Source organism: Fopius arisanus, unplaced genomic scaffold, assembly GCF_000806365.1.
Source record: "Fopius arisanus strain USDA-PBARC FA_bdor unplaced genomic scaffold, ASM80636v1 scaffold00030, whole genome shotgun sequence".
NCBI lineage: Eukaryota > Metazoa > Arthropoda > Insecta > Hymenoptera > Braconidae > Fopius > Fopius arisanus.
The window spans coordinates 640,179-666,747 of NW_011887769.1; the positions used below are offsets into that span (position 1 = coordinate 640,179).

Sequence of the window (26,569 nt, forward strand, 5' to 3'; positions counted from 1 at the left end):
GAATCTGTTGTCAGAGGAGCGCAAACATATGGGCATTTCTCTTCTGGCATCCTCCGTGTCTTCCGCCTCTTGATTCTTCATTCTTATCACCCGCGATCTCCAGATTAATGTATTAGCATTCAGGGAATTCATGGCTCGCGTAACACATGCTCCATAACCAGTTTCATTCTTGCAACTGTCGCTGGCTTTTTCAACTTGCGATTGATAGCTCATTCCGTTCTATGAAAATAATGAAACGTCAAGGCATCATGATATTTTTATTTTTTTACGCGAAGACTTTCAATCATTAATTATAGGAAGTCATTTAAAAAATCGTTTAATTAAATGACTGACTTTTCGAGGTAATTGGAGAAAAAATCGCTGCTTTTAGACAATTCGAGGAAATTAAAAAGTCTTTGAGGTAAAGAAAGATATAAATCTTTTTATTTTTGTAATTTCCCAGATTTACTCACGGATAGCAAAGCGGTAGCACGACTCTTCACGATTGCGTAATTCGGCAGATGAGTGTCTTCGCATTCTTTTAGTCTCTCCAAATGGCTGTCCAGAGCATTTTGATTGAGTTCAGTCAATGACTTGCGGCATTTGTTCACGTCTTTTTCGAGTTTCTGAGCCGCTACGAATTGATTCTTGAAATAGCAATTGAAAAGTTGAGAAATAATGCTCATAAATTTAACCCATCAGCCATTTCTCATGATTCAATTAACTCACTTCCATTGCTTGAACACTAGCGTTAACCTCTGCAGTCGCATTTTCCTTTCGCTCTTGATAACTATCTATGAAATAGCGTTGAACATTTTTTAAATAAATCCCGTAATCGTCAATAATTTTAATAACTTCGGAGATGCGGCCCTCAATCGCGTTCAATGCCTCGTTCGCTTCAGCCTTCCGTTAAGATTTGAAAATAACAAAAAATCATGCCTTTCTATTTTTGACTAGAAAAAAAATAATTACAACTTACATGATTAGTGAAGACGAGGACGGCAGCCACAAGAAGCACGTGGAACTCCATTTGGGAAATTATACCCTTTGCGTGATTTTCGGCGATTTTTATACCTTGAAATGCCTCCCCCTTCTGCACTGAATTATACTCGCAAATGATCTATTAATTATTACTCGAGCATACCCGAAACAAAGTCAACAGTGATCGTTGTTGCAGAAAATTTTTCCAGATGCGGCTACTAAAAATTACCGGTATAATAGCACACGCGTGTAGAAAATTCAGTTAAGTGGTTATTCCACCTATTAGTTATCATACCATAATGTATAAATATTCACGTACGAGCTTATCTCAATTTATTTCAATTTTAAATATAACGATTGCCCGTTATGAAATTAAAAAGGGATATTCTTATTTATTTCCCAAAAATTTCAAAGTTTTTCACTTGAAATCTCAACCGAGTGCTAAAGCATTTATAATCATCAAATGGGGATACCCGCAGTAAATATATTCAATATATATTCAATATATATTCATTATTTATGCTTTTTCGTTGGTGATAATGAAAATACACAACTTATGCATTGAATTCATTTAATAACATTTAACTTCTGAAAAACTAAATTAAAAAAAGAATGTATTCTATATATTACCATAAACAAAAAGTTATTTGCATAAGGTAAATTTGCTAAACTATACGGTGAGAGCAATCAACACCTTTCGTTACCACTGGATTTTTTAAAAAGACGAACTTTTCTGCGAGTATATTCTACCAATTGTATTTTCACGTGATGACAACTCGATCATCTACAAAAGGTCCGGGGATTTCACTGAATGCCCCACGTATAAAATTGATATCTAGAAAATCCTGGATGAAAATAATACCTCAGCATCACATCACATAAATATGAATATTCATCAGGATGGGGCTTGTGGTATATTATACCGCCCGTTGTGCCACGTGCATAGTGCACACGGAGGTGGAGACGATAATAAGAAAAAAGGATGAGTGAAAATATAAGCAGTAAGTGAAATTTATACGTGCAGACGGCTATATATACATATATGTTCGACCACGGTGTGGTGAACGTGGGTTGTCCTCCCGAGACTATTCGCTACCCAATCGGGATGTAAGAGGCGCGTGCCGTCCCTGTGCCCACGTACACTCTCAATTCTCTCATCGGGTTCAACTAGTCCTCGGAAAGCCCCCATCTCCGGCAGTTAACAGAGAATTCGGAGACAATTCTCTCTCTATGTAATGGCAATTTGGAGAACTCCTCATCAGCGGAGTGCAGAGAGGGCGGTGAGAAATTCTTGGACACTCGAAGACGCGCGGTTCGTCACGCCTGTAGTCTTGACCTAGCCAGGCCCCAAGAATCCCGATACAAAGGCGTATTGGGAAGCTTTCGAGGAATCCCCATAATACCTCGAACGTGCGGAAAATATGCACTTGATTTACGACAGGACCACGAGATTTACAGCCATGTGTCGAGCGCCTCTCGGTCTCGTTCACGTGCGTGCTATATGCTGCCACTCCCACTTGACATACGTTCTTTTGGAAGAGCTATTCAAGTACACAACGCTTTTTCCAATCAATTTTCAATATGTGGTCTGTAGTAAACCGAATATTTACATCAACTGCTTGGTTTACAAAAATATCTCCTCCATTTGTATTCCTTTTTGATTCGTATTGGTTTGGAATCAATGATTGTAATCTGCATTTCGTAATACCCTTAATATGAGACATTCCAAGTTATTCAGCCATCTTGCATCTTTTGGTTCTCAGAATCCTAAATTGGTATGTTCGCAGTCAAGTACTATATAAATACATACTCTGTCTAAACTGTTTCTCTCCTGACATCCAATATTCGTTTAGGGCTTATGGAAAAAATTAAAATTTTCTAAAATCATATTTGCCAACCCATCGGCCAATTTTAAGAAATAAAACAACTATTGCAATAACCATATAATAAATACAACAAGTTCGACTTTTCAATTCTTTAAATTTCACTGTTACATAGGGGATAGTGGACAATCAATTAATTGTTTTTTTTTCAATGGGCGCTCAAAAACCATAATTTTGCTGAAGTACGCCAAGACGAGATTTCCATAGGGGAATGAAGGACGATTTTTGGTAAAAATATATTAGAGCTACTTCCATTTCCAACTTATTCCATGATTTTTTTTTAATTTGAGGTATGTCCTACAATAAATAGACATCCTAAGTGTCCGAACTGAGCAACTATTAATGAATTTAACCTCTTGGAGTCATCTCGCTTGTTTTGGTGGATGCTCATGTAGATGTACAGGCCCCCTACTTCGTTTTTCCTTCAAAAAGCAGTTAATTTATAATTAACTATACAATATTATGAGATATTTACAAAAATTCGATGCATGGTGAAGCACTTTTTCACAAAAAGTTTCGAGCCTCACCAGCACTTAGCACGAGCCAGGGTTCGCGACGGGGATGCGACTGGTATGAACCCCAGGTCGACGTGGGCCGGTCTACCCCCTCAATGTATATACCTAATTGAGTGCGACTTTTTGATAGTTGTTGACACGAATAATAACTCAGAAAAATTGAAAATTAGATGACGTGCTCTATTATACTATTACTTAGAAAACTTCGAGGTGTTAATGAAGAACGCATCTAATGATGAAAATCACATTATAAATTTCCTATTTTTATCTGGTGATTTCTCCATGCCACCATTTCTCCATATCATTACAATTTCTTTTTGATTAGTAATGCTTTCGAAAGATGCAATTATATAAAGATTATCTTGATCAGGATGAAAATAATCAGTAAGTGAAGGCTATAAATTAAAAATTGTTGAAGACTCTGGGAACATTGAATGAAAAATAGGGAAAAAAGCTTCTGTTTAATTTGCAATAAATGAGCGATCCGTAGCCATCTTTGATGTCAATATGATTTTACGAGTCGTAGGATCCCACCTGTCATGAATATTCTGAACAAGGTTTTTGTGCTGTTGCGGAGTCATAGGTAGAGATGCGATAGAACGACTTTTCCGAGCGATTACATATGCGGAGTATGTTGTAGGGTATATTCCGGCCATATACAACGGTTAGCACTAAGCCCCGGTTACTCGTCGTGTTTATCTTTAAAGGAAACAACTGGTCGGTAGCTTTTGGATACAAGCATTATGGTTTGTCCCTTTTGTCCCCGCGGGTTTTATACGCGTCTGTCTAATTTATCGACATGCACAATCGTTAAAGTTGAATTATGGCTCAACGGTACTTTATACATCAATATGCCCCTGGGATTATTTGAATTTGAATTTTTCAGGGTTATTAATGGTGGTTTATAGGCGATGGGATCATTCCAGTGTTTAACATTCCAGTGTCGCGTCTATTTTGAGGTGAAGGTGATTGCGAATTCTGGGATGCAATTACGATGAGAGCGATTGCCGGCGGTGACGCGTGACAGAACGATACCAATGACGAGATATCGGTAATTATGTTATTATGAGTGTCACCTGTTGAGTAATGCCTCGAGATTATTGCGGCAATAACGAAAGAATTATCGATATTATTGCATTCCACAGGAATCAGCGTGGATTTGAGTAATCCAGTAGCGGACGGATTCAATCAACGATAGCTAAGCTGGATTGGCAGAGTGAATTTCATAATTTGTCAATTGGTTTTTAAGCTTTTGTTGTAATCTTCAAAATGAAATGTGCCTCATCAAAATCCCATCGTTGAGCCTGGAGATATCGGCAATTCTGAAATTCAGTCTTCACGTTCATCTCGTATATCGATCTTTGAATAATGGCTTCGTCGCTATCAATGTCTCATTGCAGAAATTCAAGACTCTTATCCACACTCCCAGCATAAATTGTCCTATTTTCTAGTGAACCTCGATTTTTACAACTCCTAATCATCAAGCAGTGCGGTGAATATCCAATACGGAAGTAGACCTCGGCGATTTCGAGACGTGCGATAATAATACCGCCCGGGTTCTCTACGATGATATCGTAAACGATCGGCTCTCGGGACAGCTTTTAATAACATTAGATTTAGAACGCAAGGATAATACAGCTGGACAAGAATGAACGTGACCCGGGGAAAAGCCGTCGGGTTTGCCAATGATGACTATCGACGCGGTTACCAACGTCACGGACAACTCGAGATCCCTTTCTGCATTGGTACGATAAAATTATACTCTAAACTGGAGGGAGCCTTTCAGGGATTAGTCGCAGGATCGGCCAAAGGCCAAGAATAATGGAGCAAACCAATAGGTATCGAATTATCTTCATCAATATGTTAATGCCCACTCGATAACTTCCCAATAAAAATAGCCGATGTGCGCAGTATCTTAAGCCTGCTTTCTCCAATCGCAATGCTCATCACCAGCAACTTTGGAAAACCAGAGTAATGAGAATTTTATTTTTTCAGGTCAATCAAAATTCATAGTAATTCAAGGGAATTAATTAAATAAATTAGCCACATTGGAGAAGGAAAGTAAAATATAATGGAGTGATACTTCACGAGTAAATGAGTTTAATCCAACTTCAGGTGCTTTCACTGTGTTCAATCCAATTTTCCCATAAATTTTATAGTGCACCCCGATGTTTTCTTTGATTATCTAGAAGAGTGGGTGGATTTATCTGCAATGTCTCAATTTGTAGAAAGCTGAGGGATTTAGGTGATTTCACCTTTTCACGTATTTACTCACATTATTTGATTGGATAATTCTGTAATACTTCTCATCTGAACGAAATGAGTATAAATATTATGAGCGAAATCGTTCAATTTATGAATTTTCTATGGAGGGAGTGGAACTCCGTGGGAGCGGTCAGTTATTTTTTTTATTCACTCGCGAAAGATGATGATGAAAACTAATGGCCAGGCTTAAAGAAGATGTAGTAGCTGTAGAAAACTGGCAGGTCCTGTTTTTCAAAGTGGAACGCCAACGGTAACCCATGCTGGACAACATTTGATCGACGACTATTTCTACCCGCGCATCCACAGTTTCTCCGTGTTTTAAGTGGTAGATAATAAGTACAGTGGATGAAGAAAGCTGAGATGATTGATAGAGGACGATGGGCTAGTCTAATTGTAATGTAGAGAAATCACTTTGAAAATTAATTATTCTGTCATTATTATCGAGAGGTTATCGAAAGAAAGTGAATTGAAAATTAAATGCCACCAATTAAAAACTCGCTGGCTGATTTTCCCTTTCTAACTCCGTAATGATGAAATAAAACTACTGGACACTGAAAAAAAACATTTCTCATTTCTTACCTTCGTACGAGATGTGACGAAAGTCCCCTGTGGCCGCTGTCAGTGCCAAAGCACTCAACATCATAGTGACACGTATCCACATCATTGTTCCTCTGACTTTACTATTTCCTGCAACACAAACCAAGAAGAACATTAAACGCCGCTCGAGAGATTGATTATTAATTTCCTCATTAGGTTGGGATATGAGTGTTTTAAAATGGATAACCGTCTGACTTGAGTTTAATTCTCTCGACATTTATCGAGTTTGCAGGTCCAACCGCTGCTCATCGTCACGCAATTAGTTATGGGAGATAAGATCCGCTTGCAGTGGTGATGATGATTGATCGTGCGAATGAAGACGATCAGCTAGTCTTCATTCACTATTCCGATTTGAGGAGAAATTCAACTGCTCGGTTCTCTCGGCACTCGTGACCAATAAGGGCAAGACGACCCGGGGAATCACCGTTAAAACTCTCTCGAGTTTCGCCACCTTTTTCGGTGACTCAAACTTGCGAAACCATCTTACGAGGATCGTCGATAATCAAGAGACATGCTCCGTCGACCAAAAAAACAATTTGTGTGACGCTTGTACACAGACTAACGGCTAATTTTCGAGGATGCTCGCGGTAATTAAGGCGCTCGGTGTCACTGGGATATATTTTAATGAGCCTCTCGCTATTTAAAATATTGAAATATTCTCGGAAATATCTTAATTCCCAATTAATGAATGAGGAGTGCATAAATTGTTCAGTGATAATATTTCACGCATGTTATGGACAAAAATTTGTCCCCAAGTTTAAATAAATTGGAGATTCAATTCGACGCACTTTTTGGCGGAATAATTCCATTGACATTTCGAGTTCCCCGCGATTTTCTCCTTATCGCAGTTATTAGTCGGTATAAAAATTTAATGAAATTAAGGTTTTTATGCTAATTGCGAAATACCTGCGCAAAATATTATCATATTTTTGGATTAATCTCATTACCTTATCGTCATGAAAATTCCAATTGCTTCAAATAATCACTAAATCACCTGATTATTTATTATTTTTTCCGCAATAATTACCTGGAAACTTCCAGGTTCTAGGGATTTTCGAGATAATGAATGTCCACTGGAAGAATTCCTGGAAGATTCCAGGGTGGAAAGTTTCTCTGGGTCGGCCTGATCGACTTCCTTAGGAGATCGATATCCATCAGTATGCAGTATAGATAGCATCCCCCCATAATAAGACATAGTGCAGGCGGAAGGAATCTCCCGTATAGCCAATCGGTACGTGTGAGCATCCAGAAAAGATATTACTGGAAAATCCACGGGTATGACGTATGGGGGTGATTCCTTTTACTCCCCGAGATCTTTCCCCATTTTGAAAAACACCGGGATTTCAAAAGCTGAAGGATACTATAGCGATTCAAGATGAAAGTCCCCCTCTCAGAAAAATCATGCGGTATAACTCGTCTCCTATCGAAGGTCATCGACCTCTTCCTTTACCTGCGGCTACCATTCCTTACTAGGATATCGTCGAGAGTCACAAAAGGCCAAGACGTGGTGACAGGTGGATGCAATTTTCTTCAGTCTTCCCAGGAACAAATTTCGATTCAATTTCACAGGCTTTTTTCCACTATCATTCCCCTTTTTTTTTGTCAATTCTCTCAGCAATGAAAAAATACTTCCCGCGTAGTTATTCACGAAAACTTTCATTATTCCATGAAATTTCAATGGCGCTAAATAACAGCACGAATTATCACGCATGGTCGAGCATTTCAAATATTTAGGCATTTTTTTTTCAATAGAAAACGTGCACTCGATCTGACAAACCATTTTTTTTTTTCATTTCAGCCGAGAAAAAAACCAATGATTGAATGTGAAAGCGTGCCCCTGTGAATAGATAATAAACATAGTAGTGCCCACGTGTAGCACTAAAATACATTTACTATTTCGGAGGCTGCAACGTGTGAGGGATGAGTATATTCGATTGAAAAACTAGCGCACAAATGTCGGTATCTCTCTCTCTCCTGCTGTACAGAGTTTTATATATTTTTGTTCGTCGAGGTGGTCCACACGGACCTTTCCAAACTCGTCCACGTGGGCGATTCAAGGCCCCGAATTTCGTAAAGGTAACGAAATATATGTATAACACGTTACTGCACTCTCGGTTAATTCACGGATTGGATTAAATGAAATGGTTGGATACAGGGGAAAATAATGGCGGGTTTAACTGAAAGAATTAGACTCGATCTGCACAGGAAATTACGACCAATTTTATGGGTGAGGCCTTCACTATTGACAAATTTCAGATAAATTCAGGGGAAACGAAACTTTAATTAATTAAAAACCTGAAAAATATAAAAAACTTACGAAATATGTGAATTTTCGGCGGAAAAGACCACCTTCATCTGGGATTTATCCATGAATACTTGAGAGTATGCCGCTGGTGATGTTGTCCAGTTGGACGGAAGCACGATAAGCCGATGGATTTTGATAATACGAAACGCCACACCTCATAGGACCATAAATAAGGCGGGAGGCACCGTTTCTTCTTATCTATCTATCTATCCCCTCTAGTCCCTTGGGTATTAATCTCGGCATTACTCTACCATCTCTATAATTCCCAACCTTTTCTACATTTCGAGCTATTTTTCGCTTGGAAAGAACGGAAGATGGAATGAATGATTCATTCAATTTTCATCTGTTCGAAATTCTATGCATGATACGCGGCCCTCGAGTCTCTATAGTGAGGAATAAAGGGTCGGCTAGATAGAATCTGTTTTCCATGAGCTCTGGGACAAGTCTCAACGGAATCCGGTAGTCTGGGCTCATTAACATCATCCTTTCCCCATCCACTACATAGACTCTGGAGTTTAGTGTCCAGTCTTGTGTGTTCACCATCTTGGGTGTATTTTTCATCGCCTTCCAGCTGATTGAGACGACTTGCGTCGACACCAGGTGCATTCAGAAAAAAAAATTTATTTCAATCTGATAAATAACTTTATTTAGATAGTAGAAATATGTTCTGTATTCAAATCAGAAATATATTTTATTATTGATAGATTTCCGCAGGAAATGGATGCATTATCTTCTTGGATTCAATTACACTCTGAAAATTACTGATTTCTGGCCAGTCAACAAACTACTCTTGAAGGACATGAACAGAAAATTTTCATCCCAACACTTTTCTTTTTTATAAGAAATCTGAACATTAATGTGATTAAATAGTTTACCCCAAATTTTATAAAAACTTCTGAAAAATATAAATCTTATTTTTCATAAGTTTCAAAGAATACTTACCAGCAGTAAACTGAAAAACTTTTGAAAAGTATATTTACACTATGTCAGAAGTTTTTGGATTCTTCAAAAAAATTTTAAATGATGTGAATTTCTTGTAGAAAATGTAAGGAAATCGCTATGAAAATTCAAGTTTTATGTAAATTCCATGAGCTATCAGGGACAGTGATATCGGAGTTTCAGAACTTGATTCCATTTTCAGTAGAACATGAATATTCACGAATAGGATAAGATAAATTTTATTTTTCTTTTTCAGGTTTTTGGATCATTCACCGACTCAACTTTATTTGTTCGACCTTTTTTTAAGATTTGGAAGTAGGAGAAAGCAGCGATCCCTAAAATTTTCAGTCACAATTACAAAATAGGAATTCGTAAAGTATAGACTTCGAAATTACGGATATACTTCTAAAAAGTGAAAAAATAATGCTTTTCGCAAGTATCAATGAAATTTTTAAAAAGTAAGTAAGAACACTGATAAGAAGTATCATTTTCAGCAGTATTTTTACAACTATTCAGTGAGCTGAAATATTTATCATAAGCTCATTGAATTACTCCGATAAATATTCTCCCAACTTCTTAAAATAACCTATTTTTAGTGTATAATTAAAATATTCAAACAAATCATGTTTCCGGGTGTATTTATTTATGCCAATACAAAAAATAGTCGCATGTCTACGTAATTGGTATTTTTAATTGATTCAGGGGTTAACGAGACGTGGAGAAACGACGGTTTTACCTTCACTAGAGATTTATGGTGATTGGTTAGTCCCTGATTAGTCAATTCAAGAGTAAACAAGCCTCGGGCTGGCATTGTCACTGGCACACCTCCGAATTGGTGGGTGCCACGCGTCCATAGAGCGACTCATCGTTTCACTATGAGACATCGTACGAACAATGGGTTTGTAGGTGTTACGATGGAGATCGTTGACAGCCAAGACTACGAGATACGAGAGAAAGGTAATTTTGCAATGACTACGGGGTCCCCCTAGACGCCTTGACTGATGATCAATCCGAAGGTGGATTTTTGTGGGGTTCCATTAGTCACCTTTTATCCCTCCTGCGAATCCACCGCAGGGATACCATATCGGAGACCAACGCTGTTTATTTACATCGGTACATGCCATCTCAGGGGGAAAAAAAATGCAAAAATCTGTGATATCATAATTGTGTATGGACTTTCGCAAGACGCCCGCACTTGTCTTGGAGATGTGAGAGTTCGTAGGCTGATCTGCATCTTGTATAATGTAATGTGCACAGCTATTATTCTAAAGGTTGAAATTTAAATAGAAGTATTTTTTCATGCGCCTCTCGACGCCAAGACGAAACATCAAAAATCCCCTTTTAACACTTTCATATTTATATCCGCCGATCTCCCTAAATCCAACGATCTAATTTACACCCATCACATTTTGCTTTAAAGCTTGAATTAATACCTTGGAATTAAAAAAAAAAATGATGAATTTGACTCTACCGTTCGCGAGTTAGTCGAAATAAAAAATGTACGTCGGATTAATTCCTTCTTTTATCTTTTTCAGTCTTATGCATCGGAAATACCTCCACCTACACCAACGAACCACAAGGAAAGTGGGATAAATAAACCAACGAAGAAGTCTACCTGGAGATACGTCGAACTGCTGTTGCGTAGGTGGATACCGCAGTGAGTGAACATAATCGGGCGAAAACCCGGCTCCAACCGGGGCTTGATTACATGACGAGCTACTTGTTGCATAAATCTTATCACAGATCCAGCAACGTATGAAAAATAATAAAAAAAAAAGCAATAAGATGTGGAATTAATGCCGTTGATTCAAGCGTCGATCTATTCTGGGGTGGCTGTCAATTAGAGAACAAATTGTAGGGGTTCGCTTGACGACGAGGCGAACAATCACCGCAAAATTTCCGTTCAATTAATCGATACCGATCGAGTGAGGGTCTAGCAAATAATGCGATCGGACGAGAATGGCCCTGATGATACTCCCTCGGATAAAAGGAAGACTTCTCCTCGACAGGATGTGTCACAAAATGCACAGGAAGGGGTTGGGACGCGTGACGAGAAAATAAAAAATTATAGTGGTGCACCAGTATGAAATGCTAATGAGAACGGGGATTACCATTGAACGAGGAGGCGTCAATTGTGTCGTCCCCGGTGCATATTCTCATGAATTAATTCACCGGGTTTCTCTTTTCCCTTAATTTTTTGGAAAAATTCCAACGTCATTTGAATGCTGCGGAAGAATAAATAGACGATGAGCTGTTTTCACCGCCAGTTCAATCCCTCAAATGCCTTTTTTTTATCAGTTTCTCTGCCAGGTAACGTCCAAAGGTGCTGTATACCCGAATTCCGGAGATAGAAGGGACACTTAACTCGACACAATCCGTGTATTTACTCAAAGCATTGACACGGACGTCGTGCAAAGCCATACACAAACCCCAATGAGGAGATAAAAAAAAGATCCAAGTTTAAACACCTCATCGCACCTTCGGTGTACATCTCCTCGGAGATGTTTTTTCTGTTGTTTTATGTGGAAACTCGAGGTGTCGTCGACCTCAATGTGGGTTCATTTATATGAGGATATGAGAGGTGCATGATAAATGTCGCAGAGAATGGGAAATTTTTTTCTTTTTTCTTCCGGAGAATTTAACTCGTTCTTTGTCAATTTCTCTTCTGTCTTGGTATCGTGTGCAGATTTTTGTCCCTTCATGTGTCTAATTTAACTTGACACCCAACGACTCTGTGAAGCTGTCTCCTGGTGCACTTTGATGTCAAACCCGTAATGGAAAAGTCTCCGTTGTACTTCACAATTCTTTTACAGATGGATAAAAGTTGGAAAAAGTTACGTGACAAGTCATGCTGCCAGGAGAATTATCCGACAAAAGATAAATACTCTTCTACAAAGCTTCATCGTAATTTTTACATTTTTTGTAATTAAAAAATCCAAAGTAATATCTCCGAGTGGTGGTTTTAATTGATTATTCGTCTCTGGAAATGGATCGTGGATGGAAATTGAGGGTTGAAATTTATCACGTGAAAAATTACCCCGCTTGTACATATAGTTACGTATTATTGAAAGAAGGTAACATCTCAGGTATAACGAAGTGCAAAGCGAAATTTCGACAGGTACGCGTAATAATTAGTCACGTATACCGGTTTTGTTATTTATTTTTTTTTTTTAGGTGAGAAACGATGCGAAAAAATTGGAGCCAGTCGAGGATTGATGTGCATTCGTGTCGATGAAAAGTGCAGGGTGTTGCCGGGGGAATGATATAAGGCCGACCTTCGAGGAATTTTACAGAGTGAAGAAGAGGTGAAATCGAGGACACGGGAATAAATATTTCAATGCCCTACCTGTCGATTACACTGACAATTTTTAGTATTACGCATTACTCTTCGGTGCCCGTCATTTACATGCCATACATTTTGAGAGTAATTAACCGTAATTGCTGCGGTAGGGGAAGTTATTACAGACGACTTTAATACTTTGTTGCTCGACAATAACAGGTTATCACAAATATTAAATAATTTTGTGAACAGCGAGGAGATAAAAAAAATTAATAAATAAATGCATCAGGTATCTCGTTGGAGAGGAGAAAAAGCAGTTGAATTAGAATAAATTTGCCCTCGAAATTCAGTCTGTCAGTCTCAGGAGAGGCCTAGGGCGTGCCGACGTAGGCTAAACACTCAGTCCTAAAAATATAATAATAAAACGCACCAGAGGAGAAAACAACTCCGAAATGATGAAAAAAAATGAAACATACAGATTGCCAACAAAGGCCTTACAGACGAGTTTTGGCCTGCCATATGAACCCAAAATCATACGTGCACATTTGCATGGTGATTTCTCCTCCGCTAAAACAATGGAGAAGTAATAAAAACACATCTACCAAGCGAAAAATTTAATCTCCTAACTCAGTTTAAAATAATTCTCAGGTGAAATAAAGTGACGTTGTACTTGTGATGGCAATTTACAAAAATATGGAGTCATCCAGAGTTAAAAAATAGGGAGATTAAATCCGAGATGGTGAATTAATGGGCAAAAATGCTGAATGATTGATGACGGATTAATTCAGTGATTTTTTCAATTTTGATTTTATTAAATGAAATGAACTCAATTGTTGGATCACTGACCCATGAGACGCGTTATGATTAATTACGCATCATATTCTCGCATGACATATCCCCCCAAGTTGTTTCAAAAACATTCGGCGGGGATTAATCGATTGTATGGGTGGGCAGAATGCCGAAGGGCAAGGTGAGACACAACGAAATGCACATATGTACATTGTACAAGTATATAACCCTCGCCTTGACCAGCGACTGACTCTGAGAATTAATCGATACACTGCGGTAACTGTGATCAACTGCGATTTATATTTACCCGGGGTATATTGTCCGTCAAATGTAATTGAGTGACAGAAAAAAAAGATATTCGATGCGAATGTCCAAGGGTTTCGCCATGGGTCGGGTTCATTATGCACTTCAGCGATAATTGTTCAGTGCATTTGTCACAATTTCTGGGAATATCGACTAAATCTGGGACTATTTTTAGAGGGACTCATTGAATTGTTCTGAGAAGTGTTTGGAATCGGGCTGATTTATCTCTGGACATGTGACCCAATGATGGGCACGTCTCAGGATGTAATCGTGATTGTCACAGTCGATTAATTCGAGGTATTCAACTCTCGGCGCCTTGGGAAAAAAACCCACAGTGGTTTGATGACCGACTTTTTAATCTTTACACAATCTGTACACGAATAAGGTTTATTCAACGTTTTTAATTAAATTTCTCATTGCAAATTCTCATTTTTCATGGATTTTCGAGGAATTTTTTCTTTGAATACTCATATTCTCATGAAAAATCCGCATAAACTGCAGGTTTTAACTCCATTATTTCTCTAAAATTAATGGAAAATCGTCAAATTTATAACAGGTATGTTATAGAATGCCATATTCCTTTGAACGATCAGTAAAGCTTGAGCTTTACATTAAAAATTCGCCCTTTTCTCACTTTTTTCCTTTCAAAATTTTAAAAACCTTCTGGAGTAAAAAAGGACAATTTTTTGGTTATCCCTAAGCAGTCATTCTTTTATTTGATAAAACAATGACAATAATCGAATTTCACTCACTCTTCATGGGCATGCAGTAAACATGATGAAGAGGTGTGATTAAATTTGGCTTCTGCCAGTTTTTAATGAATATACCTGAATTCAAGAGAGATAGCGAAATTTTTGTAAATACATTTCTGTCAGCTCCCCTTTTCTTCTACGGAAGAGAAGTGAAGAGAAAATTCGGTATCTCTCTCACATCTTGAGATATTCATAAAAAAGCAACAACGGAGTGACTCATTCCCGCATTTTTGCGGGACACACGCTATTGAACTCAATTTGAAAATTTGACTTTTCCCTGAATATCTGCAAATCGAGGGGACAATAATGATAGGATAATTTTCATGATTGAAAAAATAATTAAGGAGTTCATTTTACCCCTATTTTTTCTTTAGTCTAAAAAACTAAAACTATTCAAAAGCTGTCTCGTGATATCATTTAAAAATCATGTCCACATTATCCCACCGTCCCCTTTAATGAAAATGTTTAAACCCATTCACCATCTCCAGCCACCTATATATAAAACTGATGCTGAAAGCGCGAAATTTTTTTGCCGTAAATAAGACCAAACATGGTAGAAACATTGAAAAATAGTGGGTACCAATTTGCCCAGACAAATTTATTCTCTACATTTTCATGTACGTGGCCAAGAAACCCGAGATGATGTCTCGAGGAATCCATACGTAACCCCCAGATGCCCAAAAAAAAAAAACTTATGCCAGCGTTAAAATTTATTTTCAAACTCTCCGAAACACCCAACTGTACACCATGTACAAGCGCATACATAGTTAATAAATAATTCCAGAAGAAGAAGCACAAGGAGCCCACACATTTTTGCAGCAGTACTTTCGACATTTTTCTTCTTTGAAAATTTGTTGTTTTCTCTCTTCCCCCCAACTTTTATTCTTTCCCCTTGACCAGGTACGCTCTCAGGGTGTGGCATGAGCTCCAAGTCTCTTCGCGTTAACTTGGATGCGATTTATCTCGCCTCCGCGTAACATCTTCTTTCTCACTCTCACCGTCTCATATACTTCATGAAGTTCTCTCCCCCGAACAATTTTTTTATTTTTTCAACAGTTGTCGGTTTTTTTGCACGCGCATACACTCGTTTGTCCACCACTTTGTGGGTACGGAGAAATTTTATAGGAACGAGTCAGCCATACATGGCAACAGCCGCTGCAGGCCTCGATTACTTTCTATGGAAACTGAAACATCATTTTGCCACTTAACATTTTTTTCATTTCATTATGCGCCCGTAATTGTCATTTCTTTTAATATATGAATGTATGAGGGAATGGAAATTTCATCGAGTTGTTTGAATTTATCTTATTCACTCCGAATAAATTTTCTGGAATAAGTTCTCTGGAGAATGGGGGAAATTTTACTATTTTTTCAAACATCAAGACGAACTGAAATCTCGAATGATAAAAATTCCAAAATATATTTAGAAGCTTTTTCCCGTTTTTATTACATTTTTTGGAATAATGAAATAGAAAATTCTTTAAAAGTTATGAGTGAGAAAAATTTTCAAGAGTGTTTACTTGAAAAAACTGCTTTCTACCGGAAAAAATACCAGAGAAAAAACCACTAGAATTTTTCAATCTGCAGGGAGAGTCTTGAAAAAAAAATAAAATATTGCCTTTCCACCTGTTTTAAGGACTCCCCAGTGAGATCAGTAATGTGCGTAATAAAATTTGCAATATTGATAAGTTAATAATATTGAAATCAAATGACTTCACTTCACTACTTTAATCACCCTAAAAATCCCAGTGACAGCCAAATAGATACAATTGATTTAGCTGTATTGCCATTATCTCGAATTCTTACCCACTTGTTTTCATTTTACTCACGAAAGAATTCAAAAGATGATAAAACAATTGCTCTTTAAACTCTATTTTATCTCATTCTCGTTGGGTACTCAATCGATTCTACATCCAACATAACACTTGAACTCAAGCGTTCGTCACATTTCTCGAGAGGGAACGACTGTCCAGTCTTTTATTGCTTTCATTCCTCTCGTTTTATTCTACATGGTTTTTTTTTAAAATTTTTTTCACTCGATGTGTTTATCTTGAGGCTGAACGATGAGCGATGACTTAACGAGCGATTTTCCCCTTTCAGTTTGAAGTGGAAGTGTTTTATAAAAACTTTTAAATACTCAAGAGGGAATTGCACTTTTTGTACATCCAAAGAGTAGTAGAAAAATCAATTTTTTGTGTCTCTTGATAATGCGTAACCCTCAGACGACACAAGATTGTATCTAGATGGCGGGGATACACGTGTTTACACCGAAGACGAATGAAGAAATGTAATTTGTTTGCTTGGGGCAATATCTTGAGTGTTTAATGGTCACTGCTCGTTAATTCAGTGGAATAAAAGGTGATTACGTATGTCAATATCACAGCTAAGTTCGTGGTATAATTTTTGAATATCAAATTAAAGAAATGAACTGACATTAATGGGACAGTTAGTATCTCCAGACGGGTAAATCTAGCCAGATTACATAACCGAAATTTGTGATAGTACTTAATGGATCCTTTGTTTCGACCCTCTACTGCCCCCTGTGCATTCCCCATTTCCCGTATATATTTCTTTGAATCTTTCTAGATTTCATCTAGCCTAGAAACTCGAGACGATGCTGTCCTCAGCGCTACGAGACACATCTCCGGTTACAAAGTGCATCCAATGGGGTTTTTATCATCATTTTCGCCGCCGCATCCTACAGAAATTAGTTTCAACAAACACTTTCGAAGAAAAAGAATAATCACGTTGAATTACCCTGAACAATCCCCTGAAATTATCAGTTACGAGTGGAAAAAAAACCGATAGAAATCGCCCAATCCTCAATCCCTATAATTTCAAAAAACCTCACGTGACCTTTGAAACACCTCCAGAATTGAAACATAGCGTTTTCTTTTTCTACTCTCACACGAGTTTTTTAAAAGCCATCACAAGTAAATGAAACACTCGTACTAGTACTTGTTTGTCGCAATAGATCAGCCAAAAGGTGACGTATCGACTGCTAAGTGAGCGCAAGACGCCTTCCTCGACACTTCTACAAACCCACTGTATTGAATTTTATCTTGAAAAAGAGTCAGCACCTCGTTAGCGCGTGCTTTTCCAGTTAAACGTGATTTCCGAGTAAAACTACGTACCCACAGAGGCTTACATCACGTCAGCGTTACGATAGTCGAGGCAAAAAACATTTAATTCAATTAATATTTGTTTTTATCGCACCTGCATTGCGCGTTAGTACTGATGCTAATGGGCTTTTCGGTTTAGTTATTGAAATCATAAATTTGGCGGACGGTTATTGCACTCGATAAATTCTAACTTGATCACATTTTCACTTCGCTAATTTATTTATACGGATTAACAAAGGCATATGTGGTTGAATAATTTTAGACGAAATCCCCTGAATTATCTGGAGTTTTTAGTTAATTTTCGCGGAACAATTCTATTTGAATTTAGTTTTTATTTTGAAATTTTAATAAAAATGTAAATTATTAATACGGAGTTGTACACGTGGAGAAGACAATGTATTTTTTACCGAATATTTATTTACTTAAGCGAAATATTCAATTTTTCCATAGTATATTTCCTCCTTCGATTCATTTCCACAAATTTCCTATTTGGTTATAATCATTATAATTATATTGCTCCAAAAAATTATCATTACAATTATGACCTCCAATGTGTTCTCTCAATCATAATTGATATCGAATAATTAATCGAAATTCTTCTCTCAAGAAAAGGTGAGATTTCCACAGAATTAATAATGTAGTAAATACTTTTCATTTGGAGTTTTTATATTTAGTTAGAATAAATCGAATAAGATACAATAAAATACAAGCTCTGAAATCACGCGACAATAGTGTACGAAATACGCTACGTTGGATGATCGTCAAAGGAGTGTACTCTTGGCAGGTCAAGGCCCGAATGCCTAATTGTCCTCCGAGTCTGTCCATTCACCCTGTGGGGTCCTTGTTTTGGGCCCGACGTCACTAGAGGGTGTCAAACCCCTCGCCTCTTCCCATCAGTCCTCCTATTTTCCCTGGCCTCCGGTTCAATACCAAATTTCCCCGCTTTAATAATCATGAATTCACGCAATAGAATATAGCAATAATAGTATATTTCACGCCTAGGACGGAAAAAGGGAATCTGGCGAATGCGACTTTATAGTCCGAGTCGGAGACGAGGATTATAACGCGCATGCGTCACAATCACTTTTTTCGCCGTGGCTATGATGCTATTTTATGTCTGGCCGAAAACGCGTTTTTATCCGAGCGAAGCGAGGTTAGAAACGCGTTTTACCGGCCGCAATGACATAAAATAATTATCATCTAGGATATCACGATCAGCATAATTAAAACCCAAACAGGTTCATCTAGAAATTATTCGATCAAAGAGATACCATTTTTTGAACACAAATAATTCTCTCAAATAAATTAATATTCCATAAGAATTCACTCTTTGTCTCACCGCATAATAAAATTACCAATGAAAGCTAAATTTAAACGAAATGAAATATAAAAAATTTGATATAAACGGCCAGATATCGTTTAGAATAGTGAGAAAAATGATAAAAAATTCACAAATTCCCTCACGTTTCCATTATTTTTATTTCCCAAGTTTATTGCCCCGACCGAGAATTCCATCATTTATATCCCCTCACGGGTTCTAAAAACATCGAGAGGATCATCAATGTTCGATTGACTGAGAAATGTGAAACCCGATCAGGTGGACATTTCTTTGGTGGAGTTAATTTCCGGTGATGGACGTTGGGAGTTGATCGAAATGGCCTCTCGGACAAGAACGTCTTGTGCTCCCTCTGCGGTGGGTCGTCGGGAGGCGGAGGTGGTGGAACCTCACTTGATAACCCTCTCTCCTTTCCTCGTATTCCTCCGTCTCCAACATCTACGATTGCTGGGTGATGAATATTAAAATTGCCCTTTCGAGTTTTTCTTATTTCTTCTCATTTCTCCCCGCCCTTTTGTGTGCACCTTGCACTTGTCGAACGCGAAGAACCGCGAATTAATTCATCATGGGAGGTCTCAGGAGGGTTCAACGATTTTTTTTAATGTTAATTCTCATAATTGAGGGTAAAGACAAAAAATGATAATGGACGAAATGGCCGACACGACAAACAAATCATCTCCAAATCTACCTCTATTTTTTTATTCTCATAAAAATTCCACCAAGAAATAGTAATTTTTTTAATTTTACAATAAATTTTTGCCCGTGCTGCAGCACGGTTTATCAAGAGTAGATTTGATTGAATGTTTGACATGACCGTGAATGATTATCGCGCTCCAGAACTTTTCTAATTGTTTCCAAGAAATTGTTTTTTCAATCGCCCAATACAAATCAGTATATTTCTCCCCCATCGTACGTTCAAAGTTTACAGAGTGACTCAGGCTCTCCCTCGCAGCGAAAGAATGTATGCAAAAAAAATGTCCGATAAGATTTTCTCGGCGTCGCGCAGTCTAGCCTCAACAAGGATTAAAAGATCGCCGCAAAGTACTTTAAGTACAGCCCTGGTGCGATCCAGCGGCATGATCAATGCGAGAAATAATGTTTTTTCGATCTCAACATTGGCGTAACGAGTCATAAATCCCCTACTATATCAGTGGCATCTGCTGGCCTTCGATTGGTCCGGGGTATTATATATACCGGATACTAGACTTGCAGGTAATCCGGCTATAATTAATGCAGAAGACGAGGAGTGAGCAAGACCTATACAGTAATAACGATAGATAACCTACAAGTAATAAAAATAAAAAAAGGAATGAAATCATCGACTCGATGATTATCTTTCACCCTGTCTTTCGTTCGAGTCGATCGCTAGTTTGATATAGACTATCGATATTTAATATTGATCGATACCGATAATTTTTTTATCGGGATAAAAATCACTATCCATTATATTAGGTACTTGAAAAAAACCCATCGATTTTTCACGCGCCATTAAATGACTAGATACAATGTACCTTCATTAATTCCACCCATCGTTGGGACTCAGATCCAGACGATGTCGTTGCTCGAGGGTTGCACGCTATCCAAGGACCCCGCATTTTTTTTCCTGGCTGCAGCTCCTCCCGAACAATACCCAACGGCGAAAAAAAAGGAATCCAAGGAGCAGAATCTCAAACAAAAGGCCCAAACAAAAGATCGAAACCGATATGAGTCCCGAGCATTGTTCCTATCGCTGGTAAATTCAAAGAAATGGGTCACAGAATATCTCACACTCGAGAGGAATATGGATTTTTTTCAGAGAGAAAAAAAAAATATTGTTGTAAGAAGAAAATTGATTACTAGAAGAAGTAATTCAAAAATAAATGAATAAAAAAACCGAATAGCAATAATAAATTTGACAGCAATCAAAAAGATGTTTTGTTGAATTTGGAAATTTCTATTTAAACTGGAAGTATTTTTTTTCTGTATTCATGTTAGAGAAGCGGTTGAGTGGCTGCGGCTGGAGCACGTGCTTGAGTAAGAGCTGTACAAAGGGTACCATTCACAACCCGCAGCCCACTCCCCTCTCAATTCTACCCAGACTCTTTTTCAGAGCTTCAACTCTGCACTCTTTCTCTGTCCCCCGGAAAATCCGAACGAAAATCTTACATTACTTCACCAACCGCATTGATTTATTTTTCCTCGTAAATCGAGTGTGCACGCCAATGGAGCACATCTAGCTTCAATTTTATCAACTTTGCCGGGTGTTATCACCGATTCTGATATCTAGAACACATAAAGATCCCGTATAAAAAGAATCTAATCATTAAATATATGAGTTGAAGGTAAAATGATCCAGGGTATATACAGAAGTAAGGGAATACAGGTGTCTTCAAACTGAATATAATCTATCAGTGTCACTCGGTACTTTTATCACATCTCTTATAACTTGATCCATGACATATCGTGTTATTTAATTATCAGCACTGTCTTATCCAAATGAGAGATTAAGGGCGATCACGATAGAGAAAAAATGAAATAAAATAAAATGATGCTGACGTTGTTTATATCCATTTGATATCATACCAGGAAATTTGTGGGAGAGATTATCGTGAACCTCTAGCAATTACAAGTAACGGGATGCACGTGTGTCCGTGAATATGATTCTCATTGGTGCGGAATGTGGGTCTTGCGATTTTTCAAATGATTGAACACTTCGGAGGATAATCGAATTAAATCCACTTCTTGAGAAAATATTTAATGACAGGTAAAACTGAGGACGATTCAATTAACCTGCAGTTGCACATGACATGTGCTCTTCAATGTCAGAGAGATAATGGAAATTTTTGTGTTTACCGGTTATGTGTGCACTTGCACTGATAAAAACGATTACTTATGGCTAACAAATGGATTCGGTTGAAGGCTGTTGCCGGTTTGATCGACAAATATTCATTAAGGTCGTTCGCAAAAAATTAAAGAGCTAGAAAAATCGATTATAATTCGATTTCAACTGAGAAATAAAGTTATTACGACTATCTCGGATACAAATTTCGATCCACGAACCCGTGTTTATTATCTAGAAATAAAGTGGACATAATACACGCAAAGAATTCAGGAAATATTCTAGAGCACGAAATAATCGAATTTGCTTAGAATGAGTAAACATGTTTAACAGTGTTAAATAAATTGGTCTCTGTTATTCTATGGTCATTGTTAAAGGATTGATACTTGAATGGGTCTGAAGATTAAAGGATTCATGAATCGAGTTGAATTCGTGGCATCGTGACATTGAATATAAATATGACGGATTTTTATACATTACTCAATTTGTTGGAATTAACAAAACAAAATAACGAGATGGTCATAATTTACATGACATCGTACAAATGTTTATGAGTCCGGAATATTTCCATGCAAAACAGTGAAAAATATTTCACTCGAAACGATTCTACTAGGCGAGTAGATGGGCTTCGCCTTGCCGGAGGCGAGAAAGTAGCCTCTACTCGAGCCTCGAATAACTAGAATGCAAGTTGAGGATGGGATTTTGCCTCAGTACTTGTCAGTCTTTCAGATTTTTTTATGCCCCGGCACATGCGGATTTATTTAGCTGCTACTACTGAATGATGGCTGGTACATGGGCACTGGCCTGATGGTGAGGAGGATGTTAAATGTGCGGAATGGCCGCACTTTATCGGTATTGTGTACGTAGAAAATTCATGTATGCGTGAAGCGAGGTAGTAGGCCGGACCTTATACAGATTCCTCGGGTTCTGCCCCGAGGATTTTTCCTCAGGACAAGCGCACAGGCAAGAAGAAAACACGATAAGATGACCGAACGTCCTAGAGACAAAGGACATCTGTCTGGGATTTTCATTATCCAAATGATGAGCTGCAATTATCACTGATGTAATTATAGTTTTCGAAAGTGGAAAGGAATTCTTTATTTTACGAATTTCATTCCCTAAATTGATATCATCGTTTTTATATCGATGATCTAATTCCGCACGTCTGATTAAGTCGCTTCTTATCGGGCATATTTACCGTCCACTATGTTATGGCGACTTCATCTAAACGAAAGACCTCAGTGTGCTGGTATGAGATTATTATTTGATGTCTTCCGAATTGTCAATTAACGTTAATCATATATGATGTCGATGTTTGCTCGGCGCATCGAGTGGGAGGAATTTTCGGAGTATATAAATCCTGAACGAAATGAATTTCGCATCAAATATCAAATTGCGTCAGTGGAAAAGAAGCTACAGTTTTACGACAAATATGAAGTACTTCGGAGTGATCCTCGCTGTCTTGGCTGTTTTCGTCTGCCAGGTGAGTTTTATTTTTCAAAATAATTTTCAATGCGCTCTGGCGGGGCTTGAACATGTGATTGTTGCAGAATGAAGCCAGCGTCTCGGTGGTCATGAACCAGCTGAACAAGACAGTTCAGAGTATGCAGAACGTCTTGGAAGAGCGCAGAGGACATGTCGCTGAAAACCAGAATAGCAGGCTCCAAGCCTTCATGGAAAACTTCAGAGGGATTGTTGCGCACACCGTTGCAGCAACCAGGAAAGAATTTGAGGGACAGGGCCCAGAATGTTTCTCAACCCTGGATGGAGAACTCAATGATGCTCAGAATAAAGTATCACCTGCATTAGAGAAATGCCTCCAGGATAATGTCCCCAATGCTCAACCCTTCGAAAGCAGCATTAACGGATTGATTGTCGTGAGTGAATCTGGTTTTCCAATTTAAAGATATTGAAGGAAAGATTCTTCCCTTCCTGTGATGGAGTGCTAATTCAATTTTTGATTTTTGATTTGCAGAGAGGCGCAGAAATCCAGGCTAGGATGAACGAGATTGAAGCGGAATGCGCATCCGAAAACAATGTCATCGCAAGGGCCTGCATTGCCAAGTATATCCCGAGAGTTTCAATGTCTGTTGGAGTCTACATTGCAGCTGCTGGAAAGCTTAGAGGACAAACTGCTGTTAGTATGGGTGCAGCATACGCTAAAATTGGAAGTTGTGCCTTGTCTCCAATGAAGGACTTCAAAGTTGCAGTCGCCATTGCAAGGAGAAATGCTCGGGCATGCACCAAAGTGCAGTAACGTAAAATTGTTTTAAATGATAGACATTCTTGTCTTTGCGGTTCGTTTCCAGAACCGATTTAGACATGATTCGTAAATTCATCATCATGTTTAATTGAATAACAATAAAAAATTGATAAAGATAAGGTGGTTAAATATTTTATTAATTACCTGGTGACAGAAAAATTTATATTAAAATAAATTATATATTCATACATTATAGATATTATATGTTTACGTTCGCGGGTTTTTTTACAATCTGGCCCAGTACCTCCGCGGTACATCAGCCTAATTTCTAACCCGTCCTTCCCTTGAGCTATCTTACAGCTAACTCGGCAGGCTATCACCGCTCGTTTTGTGGCCATGAACAATTTTTTCATAACTGGGACTGAAAATAACGCTATGTGCGACGCTTTTCGAAAATTGGAGAAAATATTTGGATAAGACTAGGAGAACAACTTCAGCTGAATTGACGAATAACGAGGCTGACAAATACTCTATGCGGCAGACAATTCAATTGAAGTTGTTATCGTTACCTTCTCTTTCTAACTATTGACTTGAATATAACCCAGAATTAAATAGGGGAATCGGTCATGTTGTGCGTAAATAGTTGATTGACACTATTTGGATATTTTCGTATCTACGAAAACGAACGCGCGCTACAGCGCCCTGTAATTATAAAAATCGCGATTTAAAATTGTTAATTTAAATGAGTTCCAAATTCAAATTAGCCACCTCAAACGACTGAACCAATGAGGAATAAGCGTGACAGAGTTTCGAGATATCGATAGTATCGATGTTTATCCTTTTGAGAATAGGATTTTCATAGTTTCATTGATTATCAGCATTTGGCTATTTGACAGGAATACTTTGTTTAACTAAAATCGATACTATTACCCAATGTGGGACGGATATATTCGAAAAAATAATGCCAACATTAAACTATGGTAACATATGAAACGGCCTGAAATTTCAAAATAATTGAATGTATAGGAAAAATACACCGATCTTTAACAGAATTGGGTTATCAACACGTGTTTTGTAATCTACTTATCAGTCACAATGGACAAGTTGAATTAGAATTCAACGTTATTCTATTCATCAAATGAAGAACAATCAATTGTAATGAAAATACAATTCATTATTTTGATTAATTTTCATAAATACTTCACAACAATTGAGTACCGCATAATATTAAGAATTCAAAGGCGAATAGATGAGCAGAGAAATAACTATTTGGAACAGTTTATGATGAAAATAGGCTACTCGATTTCTCAATATTGATTTCCGCATTCTTGTGAGTTCAAATATTTAGAAGAGATAAGCAAACAATGTGAACCAAAAAGCGCGGAGAAAGGGTCGATTTTCATATAAAAATGGGGAAAAGTCATTCCGGGAAACAGTGTTCATTTGAAAATGAGAGTCTACGTGGTTCTCGCTGTCCTGGTAGCTGTCTACATCAGCCAAGTACGCAGTATATATTCGGTTACGTTTGGTCACATATTATTTCATTAAGTTCGCTGCGATAATTTATTGAAAATTTAAGGTCCAGGCACAAGGGCTGACGGAACTCGTTGATAATGTGCAGCATTCACTCGAAAACTACGGCCTATTACTGAAATATACCCAAGAAAGCCTGATAGAGGGTTATGCACAAGTGTTATCAAAAGCAAGCGCAGAGGCTAACGCAAGTCTTCAAAAACAGAAAGTAATTTTAACAAAATAAATATCTCATGATTATGAACCAAACCAGAAATTATAGTTTTTTAATTTTGAATCTGTGATTCTTAGCCTTTGATACAGCAAGCCCGCGAGCAAGGAAAGGATCCGAAAAAATGCGTCAGCGAATTGAACGAAAATACCGAGGCCGTGATTAAGACAACACGTGATCAAATGGGATCATGTTTTAATGACAATATTCCTCATTATGTGGACATAAATGAGAAACGAATTGAATTAACGAAGGTTCGTAGAATATTTGGATGGAAGGGGAAAAATGAATTTGAATGAATGATAATTATGCGATATGTTCATCCATAGGACGGAAAGAAATTAAAAAAAAAATTAGAAGATATTCAAGTGAATTGTAAAAACAAGAGGGTTCCATGGTTATGCATCAGGACTCGTGAAAATTCCCAGAGTATTTTCATTGAATCATGGCAAAGTCATACTAACAAATTGATGAGAGATGAGAAGCGAAATAGTTCAAGGGCCAAACGGAAAATTACATACTGCTATAGCTTAATATTCAATAATTTAAAGAAGAGACTGAGCACTCATGAAGATCAGGCTCGAAGTTGTATGGCTGGTTTAACAGCACAGGTAGCAGAAAACGCACAATCACCAGCACCAGGTAACGTTAATAATCCACAAGGAGGTGCAGGCCAAGGCAATCCACCGGTAGTAAATCAGAATAATCCACAAGGAGGTGCAGGCCAAGGCAATCCACCGGTAGTAAATCAGAATAAT

The 26,569-nt window shown here is 37.8% G+C and overlaps 3 protein-coding genes across 12 annotated transcripts in view; 2 read left to right on the forward strand and 1 right to left on the reverse strand.

Annotated features, from left to right (window-relative positions):
- The window catches only part of Sema5c (Semaphorin 5c), a 72,757-nt gene that overhangs the window by 34,600 nt on the left and 11,588 nt on the right, over positions 1-26,569 (reverse strand). For 2 of the 10 annotated variants that reach the window (XM_011302980.1, XM_011302978.1), the window contains exons 1-2: positions 17,445-17,487; positions 6,203-6,310 (exon numbers count right to left, since the gene is read on the reverse strand). In XM_011302980.1, coding sequence (XP_011301282.1) covers positions 6,203-6,310; positions 17,445-17,472 — 136 coding nt within the window. In that variant the 5' untranslated portion in view covers positions 17,473-17,487. Of the gene's footprint in view, positions 1-6,202; positions 6,311-8,537; positions 9,122-17,345; positions 17,420-17,439; positions 17,498-17,540; positions 17,626-20,557; positions 20,612-21,191; positions 21,298-26,569 lie in introns of those variants that run through there. The other 8 variants (XM_011302987.1, XM_011302985.1, XM_011302979.1 and 5 more) reach the window with 8 other exon arrangements.
- Positions 23,260-24,243, forward strand: LOC105265485 (uncharacterized). Its single transcript, XM_011302977.1, has 3 exons — positions 23,260-23,347; positions 23,415-23,741; positions 23,840-24,243. Exons 1-3 carry the CDS (start codon positions 23,297-23,299, stop codon positions 24,119-24,121), a joined length of 660 nt encoding a protein of 219 aa, XP_011301279.1. The 5' UTR covers positions 23,260-23,296; the 3' UTR covers positions 24,122-24,243.
- LOC105265558 (polyadenylate-binding protein, cytoplasmic and nuclear-like) overlaps positions 25,517-26,569 on the forward strand; it is a 7,307-nt gene continuing 6,254 nt past the window's right edge. The window contains exons 1-4 of the mRNA XM_011303107.1: positions 25,517-25,567; positions 25,653-25,808; positions 25,892-26,065; positions 26,363-26,540. Of these exons, the coding sequence (XP_011301409.1) occupies positions 25,517-25,567; positions 25,653-25,808; positions 25,892-26,065; positions 26,363-26,540 (559 nt within the window). The remainder of the gene's footprint in view (positions 25,568-25,652; positions 25,809-25,891; positions 26,066-26,362; positions 26,541-26,569) is intronic.